This window comes from Drepanopeziza brunnea (assembly GCF_022702325.1).
Source record: "Drepanopeziza brunnea f. sp. 'multigermtubi' strain 214-2 chromosome Unknown ctg1, whole genome shotgun sequence".
NCBI classification, from domain to species: Eukaryota; Fungi; Ascomycota; class Leotiomycetes; order Helotiales; family Drepanopezizaceae; genus Drepanopeziza; species Drepanopeziza brunnea.
Genome location: NW_027094064.1, coordinates 1,601,584 through 1,616,832, shown reverse-complemented (window position 1 = coordinate 1,616,832; position 15,249 = coordinate 1,601,584). Strand labels below are relative to the sequence as shown.

The 15,249-nt window shown below is 51.4% G+C and overlaps 6 protein-coding genes across 6 annotated transcripts; 3 read left to right on the top strand and 3 right to left on the bottom strand.

Moving 5' to 3' along the window:
* Positions 1–1,388: 1,388 nt before the first annotated feature.
* On the bottom strand, positions 1,389–3,985 carry L3040_000226 (uncharacterized protein; the record flags this gene model as incomplete). The annotated part of the gene is made up of 3 exons (XM_007297453.1): positions 1,389–2,270; positions 2,320–3,764; positions 3,871–3,985. The coding sequence occupies 3 exons, from the start codon at positions 3,983–3,985 to the stop codon at positions 1,389–1,391; spliced, it is 2,442 nt and encodes an 813-aa protein (XP_007297515.1).
* A 1,431-nt stretch (positions 3,986–5,416) lies between these two features.
* L3040_000225 (uncharacterized protein) lies at positions 5,417–6,181 on the bottom strand (the record flags this gene model as incomplete). Its single annotated transcript, XM_007297454.2, has 6 exons — positions 5,417–5,425; positions 5,475–5,519; positions 5,571–5,696; positions 5,745–6,004; positions 6,059–6,125; positions 6,179–6,181. 6 exons carry the CDS (start codon positions 6,179–6,181, stop codon positions 5,417–5,419), a joined length of 510 nt encoding a protein of 169 aa, XP_007297516.2.
* Positions 6,182–6,565: 384 nt separating this feature from the next.
* Positions 6,566–8,353, top strand: L3040_000224 (uncharacterized protein; the record flags this gene model as incomplete). The annotated part of the gene is made up of 2 exons (XM_007297455.1): positions 6,566–6,578; positions 6,630–8,353. 2 exons carry the CDS (start codon positions 6,566–6,568, stop codon positions 8,351–8,353), a joined length of 1,737 nt encoding a protein of 578 aa, XP_007297517.1.
* A 495-nt stretch (positions 8,354–8,848) lies between these two features.
* Positions 8,849–9,805, top strand: L3040_000223 (uncharacterized protein; the record flags this gene model as incomplete). The annotated part of the gene is made up of 4 exons (XM_007297456.1): positions 8,849–8,886; positions 8,975–9,173; positions 9,233–9,549; positions 9,604–9,805. The coding sequence occupies 4 exons, from the start codon at positions 8,849–8,851 to the stop codon at positions 9,803–9,805; spliced, it is 756 nt and encodes a 251-aa protein (XP_007297518.1).
* Positions 9,806–11,133: 1,328 nt separating this feature from the next.
* L3040_000222 (uncharacterized protein) lies at positions 11,134–12,280 on the bottom strand (the record flags this gene model as incomplete). Its single annotated transcript, XM_066155061.1, has 2 exons — positions 11,134–11,598; positions 11,768–12,280. 2 exons carry the CDS (start codon positions 12,278–12,280, stop codon positions 11,134–11,136), a joined length of 978 nt encoding a protein of 325 aa, XP_066013121.1.
* A 1,253-nt stretch (positions 12,281–13,533) lies between these two features.
* L3040_000221 (uncharacterized protein) lies at positions 13,534–15,174 on the top strand (the record flags this gene model as incomplete). Its single annotated transcript, XM_007297458.1, has 1 exon — positions 13,534–15,174. The coding sequence occupies one exon, from the start codon at positions 13,534–13,536 to the stop codon at positions 15,172–15,174; it is 1,641 nt and encodes a 546-aa protein (XP_007297520.1).
* Positions 15,175–15,249: the final 75 nt, after the last annotated feature.

Sequence of the window (15,249 nt, the reverse complement as noted above, 5' to 3'; positions counted from 1 at the left end):
GTGGATGCTTGTCATTGCTTGTGGGGGTGTCACGTTTGTCACGGTGTCACCTGTGTCACGTGTACCGAGATGCAACCGACAAGTCAACAAGTCAACAACCGAGCACAAGCTACCGACTAAGGCTATTGAGTCAAATACTTCTAGGTAGGTGCGACGGCGAGTCATTATGACCCGAGATCACGGGCCAGTGAATACACGAGTAAATATACAAACACATACTCCGTACGTAGACACATATATGAAAACCTATATCTAGGTGGCTTCTAACCTACTGAAGAATTCTCCGGCAGCCACAGAAACAAGCTGGAAACAGATGCCGTATTGACACCCTGTGGCCTCATCCTCACCACCCACCCCACAGTCCGGGTCCAGTCTACCTAGCCTCCCGCCCAGCCCGTATCACGCTCGTACTGCCATTTACCAAGTAGGTAACCCCGCGGGTTGTGGGATATCTAAAGCAAAAGTACTACTTTAGCACTTACCAATGCGCTTCTGAAGCCCGATTGCGAGAAAGGCATATATCTGCTATCTGCAGGCGTTGGAGCAAAAAACTTTCATGCAGTTTGCTTTGCTCTGCTGGGGAAGGGGAAGGGGTAGGGACTGCAGTAGAGCTTTGCCGAGAACTCGATTGTGGTCGAGGATTCCCATTCTCCTTCTGGCGTTTTCCCCCGTCTCATCAGTATCCATGCACCAGGACACCCATCCCTCCGACCCTGACTCTTTTGCGTCCTGTCTTTGGCCTTTCGCTGCCTTCCCTTCGGCCCGCAGGGCATTGTATTTGCTCGATAAAACATCCCGGAGACGGCCAGCATTGACATTGGCATTTCTTGCCAGATCCGGCGGCACCACCGGAGCCTCGAAGCGAGAAGAAAGTACGCCCTTGAAATCTGTGATCGGTAATAGACATAGCCTTCCGACCAACACCAACACGTCGACCACAACTCCCTACGCCTTGCTGTCTCTCCTTACTTCCAGCCCAGCCCAGCCCAGCCCCCCCCCCAAAACATAAGCTCGTCCCGTTCAAATCGCGGCAGCTGAAAGGTAAAAAAAAAAAAAAAAAAAAAAAAAAAAAAAAGGCGCGCGCCTCCGTGCTGAGGGTCAGGAGTCAGGAGGCTCGGAGGCACTTGCCATTCTGACTTAAATGCACTCCGTCGTGGCATGTAGAAGACGGTCGGGGGGAAAAAGGTAAGTACCGAGGGACATTCGTTCAGTCGCTGCAAGGATATTCTAGGTACGCATCGAAGAAGCTATCTACCTACCCACCAGCCCTAACACCAGACTCATCATCATCAGTCATAAGCGTTGCTCGGAGAAAAGACCCACTTCCCACTCGCCGCTCAGTTAGGTTCCACGGAGCAAATGCCGAAACCTGTCTCTCGTATGTGAACCTAATACTCGACAATCTTCAACTTCTTCAGCAGATCCTCCGGCAACTCCTCCTTCTTCACAATCCCCAAGCCGACCACATCACCCCAGAAGAACAAGGCCCGATCCTGCGCATAAGCGAGGTAGTCAAACTCGTCCTCTCCGTCATCCGCTGCCTCTATCTCCTCCTCCCCTCCATCAGTCTTCGTCTCGCCGGCAAGACCTTTGGCCTCACCAAGCGCCCCGTGGACCTGACAATCTTCTTTGGGCGCATTCACACTGGCATCTCCCAGTGGCGCTGGCTCCTCGCCTTCCTCGGGACTGGGAACCACCGGCTCCGCGCTCTCATCAAGACCAGGAACTTGAGCTTGCACGATACCCCATGCAACCCATTGAGCGCTGTTCGCAATACGCCAGATGCGGACTTCCTTAATTAGGTCCTGGACTTGAAGTTCCGTCTCGTGCTCTCTGCTGGCCTCTTCCTCAAAGTAGTTGCTGGGAGAAGGGAAATCCGAGGTGCTGCCGCCCGGGGTTCGAGAGTCAAGGTAGAAGTCCGAGATACTATTTCTGGAAGATGCTTCCAACGGGTTCAACTTGGGTGTTGTGGACGCCCTTGGGTTGAACTGCGGCCGGTGATTGAGGTAAGACCGAATAAAAGTCTTTTGTTGCTCCAACGTTGGGTACGATTGAGTATTACAAGCCCAGGATCTGGTGGCATCATGGTAGTTGTAGCACCACTCAGTGAAATGATTGGCAAACTCCAGGCCCGGGGTATTGGCTGACGCGTACTCGAAATCAATGACAATCAATTGCTTGTGCCTGTTCTCTGGGAGGAGCAGTGGAGATGGTGCTGATCCTACGGTTGGAGATTCAGGTACGAGGCGGAGGATGTTGCCATACTGTGTCTGTCCAATAGTTAGAAGGAGCTGGGATGAGAGCAGAGATGAAACCTACATCGTTATGAGCAAATACCAGTCTCCGGTAGACTCCCCCTTTCCCGTAGTAGCTGTCAAGCCACTTACGGTACCTGTCAATAGCAGCCTTGAATTGTGGCCATTCGACTCCACAAATCAATCCTCTTGATCGCCATAGCTCGCCCTTTACCTCTTTGCCGCCACCAATCTCCTTATCAAGATAGCTGATGATCTTCTCGCAAGTGTTAACCCACTTGTCCCAGTTCAACCAGACAAATGGCCCGTCTTCTCTCTCCTTCTCAAGTAGGTCAATGCCATCATGCAATTCTCGCATTCGTTTTGCAATCTGCTTGCTGGTGCTCTCGATCCGGAGATCATCGAACGTCAGGGTCTCCGCATTGAAAAACTCCTCGAAGCGTCCATTTTTGAAAGTACCGAGTAATCTCGGACCAATTCTTTTACGAGCCAGACGTCTGAGAATGGAAAGCTCATTCTCGCGATCGATGAGGTGCTCAACCTGGGGGCCATAGATACGTAGAAGAAGCTTGGCAGGAGGTTTCAGCCCAGCCTTCCCCTCTGGAGTAGGCAAGTCTTGAGGTGGTGAAACAACATAAACAGCGTTGGTAAGAGCACCGCTCAAGCGCTTGACCTCAATATCACCTCCACGCTCCAGTGGTACACGCCTCCAGCCCTTCAACCTCAAGGTATGTGCCAAGCGTAAGATCTCACCCTTGAACGCCAGCCAAGCCTTACGTTCCTTCTCGGCTTTCTTGCTGTTGCTCAGAGTCACTGTTTCCATGGCCGAATCCGAAGCCCCGCCTCCGTACGACATGGTCTTCGAATTATCCAGTACCACATCGCACGAGGGCAATACCACATCACCGTCCTGATATTCAGTATCAGAGCTTCCCACATACGCCTTTCTCATTGACGGCCGCCTTCGTGAATTATGACTTGGATGACGTGCGACCGGTGATGGAGAGGTCGAAGGGACGTTCTCAATTCCAAAGGAGCTCATGTTGTCTTCCAGAATCTGCTGCAGCTTTTCTAGGGAGATAGCGCTGGCGTCAGAGCTTTGGCTAGATGTCCGTGGTCGAGCGTATCTACTATTTTCTCGATCCTCTGGCCCATTTCCTTGTTTATGCGCCTTCCTCGCGGCCCTCTTGGCCTTCTCTGCTTGTAGCCATTCCGCGACCTGCGACAGCAACTTTTTGTGGCGATGCTCGTGGTGATGGTGGTGCAGTGTCTCATGGTTAGAAGGATGTACATGGTGCTTTGGGGCAAGAAAAGAGGTTGTTGAGTTGGAAGCAGGAACTGAATCGTCGGCGCTGACTATCGACAGCCTAGAGGACGCGCTCGAATGGAAACTTGGTCGACCCGTCATCCTCCTCTCTGATACACCTGCTTTGAATTGCTTCGGTCGAGTTGTGTCCTCGGAGCCAGATAGAGGGGTTATGCTTTCTGGCTCTTCGACGATGGAAACAACTATGTAGTTAGACGACGAATTAGCTATAGTAGATGGATGGTTCGGTTGGTTGGTTGGTTGGTTGTCGTATGGATGTGAGCATGATACCACACGCGCATGTCTTACCTTTCACTGGACCGCTCCTTGGGCTTTGCGCCTCGTCCAAATCTCTCAAGGCTGGTCGCAAAGGCAGAGGCAGAGCCGAGCCGTTCTCTGAGGGGCCGGGGCCAGGGCTGGACATGGTATCCGATGCGTCCTTTGTTTGTCGCTGGGTTCTATTCGGCGGCGCAGGATAGCGCAGAGGGGGGCTGAGAGAAGACGAGTTCGAGGGAGAGAGAGATAGGGAGAGGGAGAGAAGAGGAGGAGGAGGAAGAGGAAGAGGAGACGAAGAGAGAGAAAGAGAGACCAAGTATTCCGTAGATAGATAGCTCAAAAAGTTGAAGGAGAGCCAGCAGCAGGTTTCACCATCTGCTATCGTAGGTGGTGCTATCGTAGGTACCGACAAGCTTCGGTCTTGGTCTTGGATACTTTATGTATATCACCCATGACATCGACAGATCCAGGGACTGACCCAGGGCCATGTCCTAGGGTCTGATGGGCTGTGCGTCACGCACGTGGGCTGGGTGTACTCGGTAGTACATATAATATATTATTCAAGCTCCGTAAGTAGGTACCTATAAGTCGATCAGTCTGATATTACAAACTCGTAATATGACTATTTATGAGTATTCTTATATCCATCTACCCCAATCATCTATTCTAGGTACCTCCCTACTAAATCTCAGCTAAATGCTTGCCAGTTCCCGAGATATCTGCCTACGGGTAATCTCTGCTGCGCCGTTCTCTTCTTATTCCTCTCGTCCGCCCTCATCGACATATCAATCTCTCCGCGAGATCACGAGAAGTATGTAAGTAACATTTCGGGGAGAGTGTCTTCTTGTTCCCCTACTCACTCTCCTGAAGCTATCCATCAACTGTATGTATCGCTTACAACGTCCTTGACGGCTACAAAGTGTACGGCCGCTGATGCGTTACACAGGCGAAGAAGTGCAAGCCTCATGCTGGCCAACTCCACGACAGGCAGTATTGTCTATAGTTACCCAGTCGCTCTACGACTTCGCGCTGTCTGATATGGATGGCCAACGTCAGCGTTGATAATCAAGATACTGATGTCATCGAAGCATCGCTCGAGGAAATCCAGGGAGAGTACATCACCGATGCAACGTGCTGGAGTCGAGCGAGATTGGTTGAGGCATAGAGGCTGTTCAAACGATTGCCGAAATCTATCTTTTGTGGACGTCGACGGTGTTAATTATTGGCATGAAGGAATGGATTGACGAAGTGTCTTATCGCGAGTAGAAGTATTGCATCGAATATTCTATTTCTCCTCAGACCGCCCAATCAATCGAAACGTGCTTGACCAGTGATAACAGTACCGCCCGTGAGCAATTCAGCAATTGTGACAAGGACAACTTGCCCATGCCAGGCTTGACACCACAGGATGAAAGGTGATGTGAGATAACATCCGCCCACAAATTTATTTCATTTGTGATACTGAGTTGATCACTGGATCTTGTCTTCTTTCTAATTTCCCAAATGCCGCATGATCCATTCGGTGCTGAAGACCTGCAACCACCGAGCAAAGCACCACACCCCAACCGCAATGTCGCTTTTAATCGAACTAATGCGGCATCAGTAACAAACGGCCACCACAAGCTGAAGTTACTCACAGGTGTCAAGAAGGATTCTGCTACGAATCTTGCTCGTGCATTTAGCTACACGCTTGTCAGTAGTGATCTCTGACTAGAAAGCAGACAAATACCCACGAATAGCTTCATTTCCGAAATCTCCTTATCGACCTCCTCCATGAACTGTATGATGAAATCCACCAGCTTATGCTTCAGCATCTCCTCGGTATGGAAGTTCGTGATCAGGAATGAAATGTCATAGCCCTGGCATTGTCAGTTTGGTCTCTGATGATCAATCCATCCCCAACCTACCTTGACCGGCTTTCGCCGCAGGATGAAAAAGGCCTCTGCTCTTTGCGTGAGAAACCTCGTAAACTTGTGGACCAGGATATGCTCTATCTCGTCTGCTTGTTTGATCTTGATGCTGATCCGCACACTGTTTATGCTCGGCTCGATCAGGACTCGCTCGTTCTCGTTCCGGGCGACGGTCAAAGGATTCAGCAGGACCTCGGGAGATGTCTGGGCCTCCACTTCTGGACAATTGTGCCGTTCACTGGTCTGCGATCCGAAGTCTGTTGAATGAGCGATGCGCAAGAGATATATCTATATCAGGGAGGGGGGATTACTGGAAAGACAAAGCGCGCTGGTCAAGGACGACCTGACGCACTGCAGATAGGGCCTCAGTGATGTACTCTGCGGCAGATTAGCAGAAAATCGAGAACTGGAGGTAGGGTCCTTGAGCTCACCATGGTGTTCGTTGTGGAGTTGATTGACTGCTGCCGTTGTCTAGACCCCGTCGTCGCTTTGGTGGGGTTGAAGTTCGGCGTTAGGAGGCAGGCATCGCTTGCCGGTCCTCAGTCACGCTAAGTACTGTAGGCGCCTTGCGTCTCGGTCTCCATCTTCTCCCACACATCCTCTCCATCTCTCCTCTTCGGATCACTTGTCTGATCAACTCCCTGTGCGGCGTATCCTGGGCCGACATTGAAAATTCCCCTCCGCAAAGAATCTACGATCGGTGATTCCAAGCTTCTCTAGACGAGAACTTCCCCCCACCGCCTTGGACCCCGAGGCCACTACAAACATTTCCAAAGTGCCGGCTCGTTTTGAAACAACGAAAATACCAGCTAGGAGCTATGTCTATCCCAGGTAAAGCCCTCCCTGTGCTCTAAATTGTAGTTGCTTGCTAACATTTTGCAGTCATCGTCAAGCATCAGGGCAAGAAGTACGAAGTTGACCTTGACCCTACATCACTCGGTGAAACGTTCAAGTACCAACTATTCTCCCTCACTGGTGTTGAACCAGAGCGGCAAAAAATTCTCGTGAAGGGAGGACAACTCAAGGATGATACGGACCTCTCAAAACTCGGCGCGAAGCCGGGCCAGACGTTCATGATGATGGGCACACCCCTTGGTGCAGGTGTTCTCCAGCGACCCAAGGAGGCGATCAAGTTCGTGGAGGATATGACTGAAGCTGAGGCCGCTCAACAAGTTGGTGCCACGCCTGCTGGTCTACAAAATCTGGGGAACACTTGCTATATGAACTCGGCTTTGCAGACGTTGCGAGCGATTCCCGAGCTGCAACAACAATTGGCCAGTTATACCGCTGCTCCCACTCCTGGTAGCGCGGGCCCATCTGGCTTAGGGGATCTCGGTATGTTCGGACTGGGTGGCTTAGGAGCCTCGGCGGATCTTACAGCAGCTCTTCGGGACCTGTATACACAGATGGGAAAAACTCAAGACGGATTCCCGCCATTGGCCTTCCTCAACGCCCTACGTACCGCATTTCCCCGTTTCGCTGAGAAGGCTAAGAATGGCCATGGCTTTGCCCAACAAGATGCTGAAGAAGCTTGGTCGGAGATAGTTTCGCAACTGCGTCAGAAGCTGATGATCAAGGATGGATCAAAGGAAACTACATTTGTCGATAAGTACATGGCTGGAAGATTTTCATCCATTACTGAATGTGATGAGCAGGCCGCGAAGGATCTCGGAGAGGAACCGGTGAATGCTGAAGTCGCATTTCTGAAGCTCGATTGCCATATCAGTGGAACAACAAACCATTTGAGAGACGGCATCTTGGCTGGTCTGGAAGAGAAGCTGGAGAAGAATTCGGAACTTCTCGGCAGAAATGCCGTGTATACCAAAAAGTCCAAGATCGCGCGTCTGCCAAAGTATCTGACGGTACATTTCGTTCGATTCTTCTGGAAGCGCGAGGCTCAAAAGAAAGCAAAGATCATGCGCAAGGTAACCTTCCCGGACGAGCTGGATGTTGTGGAATTTTGCACAGATGAGCTCAAGAAGATGCTGGTTCCAGTCCGAGACAAGGTCCGTGAGGTACGTAAGGACGAGGAGGATATTGAGAGAGCTCGTAAACGCCAAAAGAAGATACACGATAAGGCGGTTGCCGACGAGGCTGCAGGCATCGTTGACTCGGCATCGGAATCTAAGAAAGCCGACGAAAAGAAGACGGGAGATGCCAAGAAGGACAGCAAGGCTGCGTCTGGTGAAGACACTGTCATGGAAGATGTCGTCTACAAGACCGACGCCGAAATCGATGCCGAGAAAGCTGCCGCTGTCCTCGAGGCCAAAAAGGAGCTCCATGCTATGATCCATCCTGACCTGCTTGCAGATGATGGGTCCAATACGTCAGGACTCTATGAGCTTCGTGGAATAGTCACTCACCAGGGTGCTAGTGCAGACAGTGGTCATTATACTGCCTATGTCAAAAAGCAAGGTCCGCTTGATCCCAAGACCGGAAAAAGAGGCGAGGAAGATGGAAATTGGTGGTGGTTCAACGATGACAAGGTCTCGGAAGTTGAGGCGGACAAGATTGTCACCCTCTCTGGTGGCGGAGAGTCTCACTCTGCTTTGATCTTGCTCTACAAGGCCATCCCCTTACCATCAGCCGAGGGCACCGCGGAATAACCTTTCACGACGTATGAGAAGATTCATGCATGGTGAGGCGTTTGTCGGCGCAATTTGAGCAAAATTGGTGTGGTGTGTCATTGATAGATCGAATGGGTGCTGAGAGTCAATAGATCATTGATATCAAATACTTGAGCACATTCGTCCATCTGCTTGCTTTTGAACGGGCGCTGATCTGATAATTTACTGCTACTAAACCAGGCTGCTCACACGTATGAGTTGTGCCTTGTCAATTCCTCTGGTCTCTTCAGCCCATGTCTCGAGTAGGTACATGTATGTTGACCTGGGCTGCCTCTGATTGGACAGCTAGAGTCTAGGGTATAAGTAGGCGAGAAGTACCCGGAGTTAAGCGAGTTGGTTTTCATTGACGCCGGCCCTCCATCACCACCATCACCTCCATCACCTCCGTCACCTCCACCACCCCCATCACCCCCATCTCTACCTTCATGATATTTAACTACGTACCTACGCCTTCAGCTTTGTTAGATAGAAGAAATGTCCGAAAGCACTCAGCGTAACCACGCCCACTGGAAGTAGGTTTCTTCTACTGTTACAGTTTCTCGCCTGTATGAAATAGGCTTCATATCAGACAGGGTCATTGCTGACTGCTATTCAATGTAGTGAGGCGTCCTCAACGTACAATTCTAGGTTCGCTAAAACCTTTCAGCAAGTCATCGACGAGATTCGAAAGCATCATGAATGGATCGGTGTAGACTGGGCTGAAGACTCTTCAGGCTCTGAGAACGAAGATTCGTCGGTGGCACCGAAGAAGACTGTGCGATTGCTAGACTATGCATGCGGAACTGGTCTGGTATCACGTGTTGGTCGCCCTTCTTCCTCCCTTTAGGCAAAGGTCGGGAATTCTGACATATTGGACAGGCACTCGCACCCTATATCACTCAAAGCATCGGTATCGACCTCACTGAGGGCATGGTGCACGAATACAACACCGCAGCCCTGAACCAAGGCATCTCAGAATCCGAAATGCACGCCACACGTGGCAATCTTATAGACGCAAACAACCCCAACCCGCCAGAGCTTGCGGGGAAAGAGTTCTTCGACTTTGACATCGCCGCTGTGGGGTTAGGGTTCCATCATTTTGACGATCCCGCTTTGGCAGCGAAGAGATTGGCGGAGAGGTTGAAGAAGGGTGGCGTGCTGATGATCATCGACTTCGTGCCACATTCTCATGTTTCGTAGGTCTAGTACTTCGTTGCTGGTTCGATGAGAAGGAGAGCTGATTTAAACAGAGGGCATAGTGATCATAGCCATACGGCTGCTCATACGGTTACCCATAATGGCTTTTCGCAGGATGACGTGAAGAGGATGTTTGAGGATGCTGGCGTGGGTGCGAAGTTTGAATACAAGGTGATTGGGCATGGGTTTGTGTTTTCGGAGAACGAGAAGAAGAATAACAGGAGTTTGTTCTTCGCCAAGGGGGTGAAGCTATAGGTAGGGTTGTTTGTGGAGCAGAGCGGTATATGCAGTCCCGCCAATATTCAATAGACAGCAATGTTTATATGCAGGCAATCTTTGATCAGGAACTATAATTGCTGCCATGATCATTGACACATTCGAACCTTTTTCTTGATTCCTCTGCAGGTACAGGCTTCTGTGATGGTTGTATGATGTCCGCAATATATCTGAGCATATGCTTCATATTCCTGAACAGCGTTTTTACTCGTCATTTTGAAAGATGAGTCCTAAGCGTACCTTTCACTTGGAATACATCCTGGACCTTGTGGAGGGACATGAGCTCGCGAGCCATATGGCTGTTTAGGCTCGGGGGGGGGGGGCGCCTTTGCTGGAGCTTTTAGCTGCCTTGCAGCTGTGAATATCCTTCCGAGATGGCTGACAATAGGCCAATACGGCGCATGATAGGAAAAGGCGTTCGAGATGAGCAGTGCAAAATAAATGCTGAAGTATTGGCCCCAAGTCTAGAGCTGGGCGACCCCCAATGTCACCCCTCCACGTAGCCCATCACGCCTGTCGCGTAAGGAACTAGTTGCAAACGACAGGAAGTGCTTGAAGAGTTGAATGGGAGGGTTGATTTATGCGACTCTTGATAGTGGAGATAGAAGGTACTCTCGCTGGGCTGGCTGAAAGCTACCGGCAGTGAAGAAGGTAAGTATGTGATAAGAAAATTACGGGGCGTCAAAAATAGAAGAAAATCCTAAATCACTCCGAATCACCAAATCAACCCATTCATCAGCAGATTTAGCGAGGCATCTGGTCCCAATACTGCAGGATCGTATTGACTGGCCATCTGCCTATTCCCATCATAGGCTTGAAGTTGTAGTAAATCACAGTAGCTGAAAGCCTCATCACAGCGAGTACGGCAATAGGAACATGATCCTGCCTGGCTCGGAGCGTCGAATTTGGAAAACTAGATACGAAGACAATATCAACATGCACCTCAGGATAAGGCAAACCAACGATCATAACACGGCACGCCCCCAAAGACAGAAACGAACACTTTGATCGGCTCGCTGAACCAACACTGGTCCACCACTCTCCACACCTGGTCCGAAGATACAAACAGACTCGAGATAGAAATGCGTGAATCAATAAAAAACCAGAGAAGAAATAAAGTGTATGTGAATCGAGAGATAGCTGCAATATATTTACGAAAGTGAGGAAACAGATTAATCAGTACAAAAGGGAGGTATAGGTCACATGAATCTTCCCGACATCCCACGCTATGTAAATCAACATGTCCTCGTGGGAGTTTCTACACGCGCTCGCTCCGGCCTGGTATTAACATATCCGATATCCCCTCGTTAATAATACAACTCCCGTATAACCTCGACAATGACACCGTGATCCTCATGTTGCTTCAATCCACTTACGACAACGACAGCAACAACCCCCTCGACGCCTGTGACCCTGATCGGAACTCCGCCACCGTGGATAGCATATTCCCCAGCACTGTTGCCCAAGCCATACCTGTCGCGAAATGCGAATTCGTCGCCCTCAAACTTGCAGTGCATATACCACGTACTACAGCCCCATCTCAGGACCGTCTTCCGCTTCCTCGAAACCCAATTGTCATTGTCTGGCATCACGCCAGGATGTGTACAGGTGTGGAAGAGGACCTGGTTCTGGTTCGCCAGGGCGATGTTGATTACGACGGGCGTGGGGATGGGTAGCAGACGGTTTCGCAGCGCAGATCCCAGCTCCCACGCATCGTTCGTGGTGAAGTGTTCAAAGACGAGAGATTTGTCGATGTAGGCTATCGATTCGAGCTGTGAGACGGCATTCATTAGCTTTTCCATCTTTGCATCCTTTTTCCACTTATCCGTCTATCTGTCTATTCATCTATGCATCCGTCCATCCTGCCCTGCTTCTTCCCGCGGCAACGTCGTCGTCGCTCTACGGGGTCTTCATCTCTGGTGTTGATATTCACACACTCACATCTCTTGGTGGGGCCGCAATAGGGCGCGGGGTCTCGGGCGTCCTACGACCGGACATTATAGACGACATATTCGCTGCTGCTCGCGATTGCTTCGGATTGTTTGCTGGGCTCGAGAGGCGTTCTTCAAAGCGAGTCCTTTTCGTCCGAGGTCGAAAGCCGCGGGCCTTTCTCGGCTCGGTTTCTGGAGTGGTGGGCGTGACAGGAGGTGGTGGTGTTGGGTGGCCGTCGGAACTTCCGTCTCTCTGGCTGCCGCCGTCTTCGAGGTTCTCCAGGATAGTACTCAACTGGTCTTCTCGCTCCCAATCGAATTCAAAGTCCGGCGAGGATTTGCGAATTCGTAGCTGCTCGTTCCGTTCCGAGTCGTATATATATTTATCCTCGTCGACCGTGATGAGACCCGCATCGCCGCACCCATCGAGGAGTACTGGCTCTTCCTTGCCTTTTCCCTTGTCTTGCTTTGCCTCTCGTCTCGGACGTAGAGGCGGGGGTCTGCGCAGGCCGCAAAGCGACATGGAGCATTGTTGAGTTGATTTTTTGTCGAACAAAACGATTACTTCGAGGAAGTGGTGGGCTGCCGTGCAAGTCGATCCTGAGATTCTCTCTTAATACCAGGCGGATATTACCCCATCGTCCGCCTGGGCTTTCCAAGGGGCATCATATTTCGGGAGAAGCCACCGCGTTGGGCGATCATGGAGAGGTCCTTCATGCGAATAAAGTGTTATCGTGTGCATCTTGCAAAAGAGGTACGCCGCTGTGCACTTCCGGGCTGGCCGAAAGGGACGCTGGCTAGCCAGTCCCTTGTGGAAGTGGCCGTACATAGGACATCGAATCTGAGTTCAGCCTCGATGATCCTTGTCCAGTGAGATTGATATCCCCCCTCCAAGATGACCGCAAATGCAAAAGGCCAAATGCAAAGGAGACGTGTAGGAAGCTACCTATTGCAAGATTCGAATGCGAATGGGATACTCTTACTCCCCATGAGTCGGGACTCGAGGGGCGGAACACCATGTTTGTTTACATCGGCTACGTATGTATTTCATTCAGCTCGACCAATCTCGACGACCATCAAGCGGTGGTGGATGGGCCTTATCGGAAGGTTACTCGATTACCACTCGGCTCTCGCTCTCAGGTAGGAAGAGGAGAGGGCAGGAAAGTTTTGGGTCACTGAATTCACCGTATTTACAATCCTACCCGCGACAGGCGAGGTGTGTTTATTGGATATACAGGTACAGTACATGCTGTACCTATATATACCGGTACCGGTACTGCCTATGTTGCCCAAGGAGAGTGATTAGTCAGCACTTCCGTACCTTTTTACAACCTAATCGACTCTGTACCCATGCGTCGATCAACCGTTCGCTTCAACCCGGGACCGAGAAACTTCGTTGACTGCAGGATATTTTTTTATCGTTTTGATGCATCGGCTCTCACAGAATGTCTGGAATATCGACGGGCTCGGGTGGACACGATTCAGTCGTTCCCCCGAAAGGCGGTCAGACTGTCTGGCTGTCTCGACCCGGACTCGACTTGACTCGACTCGACTCGACTCGACTCTTCCACAACCCCGCGGGGGCGTTGTGGTCTTTGTCTCAACAGTCGGCTCCCTTATATACATGCCTATGATGCCCTTCCACTATCGCAGAGGATGAGATTCCTCTTCTCTCCTCTCCTCTCTTCTCATCAACTCACCTTCTCATTTAAAGGCACTTAGCCGCATCTCGAGAGTACACCTACCCACCCATCTTCACATCCACCGCCGGCCGAGATGGACCCTGCCATCACCACCGCTCTACACGAGTTCAAAGACGATATCCCCTTTCGAGCAGTGAGAAATCATACCCAGTCGACCTGGGCCCGTACCTTCCACTCCTCCCCCGAGCTATATGTCCAGCCTCAGTCGATCCAAGAAGTCGAGAAGCTGGTGCACCTCGCGCGACGATGCCGGCGTCGCCTGACAACCGTCGGATGCGGGCATTCGCCCTCAGACATGACATGCACCTCGTCGTGGCTTGTTAACCTCGACAATTTCAATCGGATTTTGAACGTCGACAAGGAGAGCTGTGTGGTCGTCATGCAGAGCGGCATACGCCTCTTCACCGTGGGCGAGGAGCTGGACAAGCTTGGCCTGGCTATGCCCAACCTGGGCAGCATCAACCAGCAGAGCATAGCTGGTGCCATTTCCACGGGGACGCATGGAAGTACGCTTCGCCATGGCATCTTGTCTCAGTCGATCCTCTCTCTGAAGATCACTTTGGCGAATGGCAAGACGGAAACCTGCTCGCCATCCCAAAACCCGGATCTCTTTCGGGCAGCTCTCATCTCCCTGGGAGCCTTGGGCATCATCGTCGAGATCACTTTCCAAGCCGTGCCGGCATTTACACTGGCCTGGCAACAGGTTGTCGACTCGGACCGGAAGATGTTAGATTCGTGGGAGAAGGAACTCTGGACACAGACCGAATTCGTACGAGTATGGTGGTTCCCATACACCCGCCGCGCTGTAGTGTGGACCGCCGAAAAGACAGAATTGGCTCCGCAGCCGCCCCCAAAGAGCTACTACGGTGACTGGCTCGGATACACCGTCTACCACAACCTCCTCTACTTTTCACAATATGTGCCGTCAGCTCTCCCATGGATCGAATGGTTTGTTTTTGGTATGCAGTACGGCTTCGCCGCCGGCTCGAAGACCTGCGCCATCCAGAAATCGCGGGAAGCTCTCCTCATGAACTGCCTGTACAGCCAGTTCGTCAATGAGTGGGCGATTCCCTTAAGTAAGGGTCCCGAAGCCCTCCGTCGTCTCAGCTCATGGCTGAACCACCTCACGCCCTCGGACCAAGACTACGTCCCCCATGGGATTCCTTACTCCGCAGACGGCCTATACGTGCACGCCCCCGTTGAAGTTCGTGTAACCGAGACCTCGAACTCGACCACTCCCCGTCCACACCTCGACCCAACCTGCACCGAGGAAGCCACGCTCTACCTCAACGCTACTCTCTACCGTCCGAAAGATGCAGACCCCCCGTGCCAGTTCAGATATTATCAAGGCTTCGAGTTCCTGATGCGAGAACTTGGCGGGAAGCCACATTGGGCGAAGAACTTCGAGTGCACGAGCCACGATATCGAAGAGATGTATGGCGAGCGTTTGCAGGAGTGGAGGAAGATCCGGGCTAATGCGGATCCTGAAGGTATGTTTGTGGGCGAGTGGCATCGACGATTTATCATGGGCGATGGGCCGAGGTTGGCATTAGAGGAGTGTGAAGTTCGTAGAGAGAAGTTGGCGAAGGGGGGTGTGATGGTCACGGGAAAGATTTTTGACATTGAGGATAGTGAGAAGGAGTTGAGCGGGAACAGTAGCGAGGGGAGTTTTGACCATTTGAGAGCGAGCGATGTCACGATTATAGCGGATTAGATGAACCATCTACCGATCGCTGAACCTTTGCTGGCACGAATTCCCATTAAAGTCCGTTACTCAGCAAGTCTATCG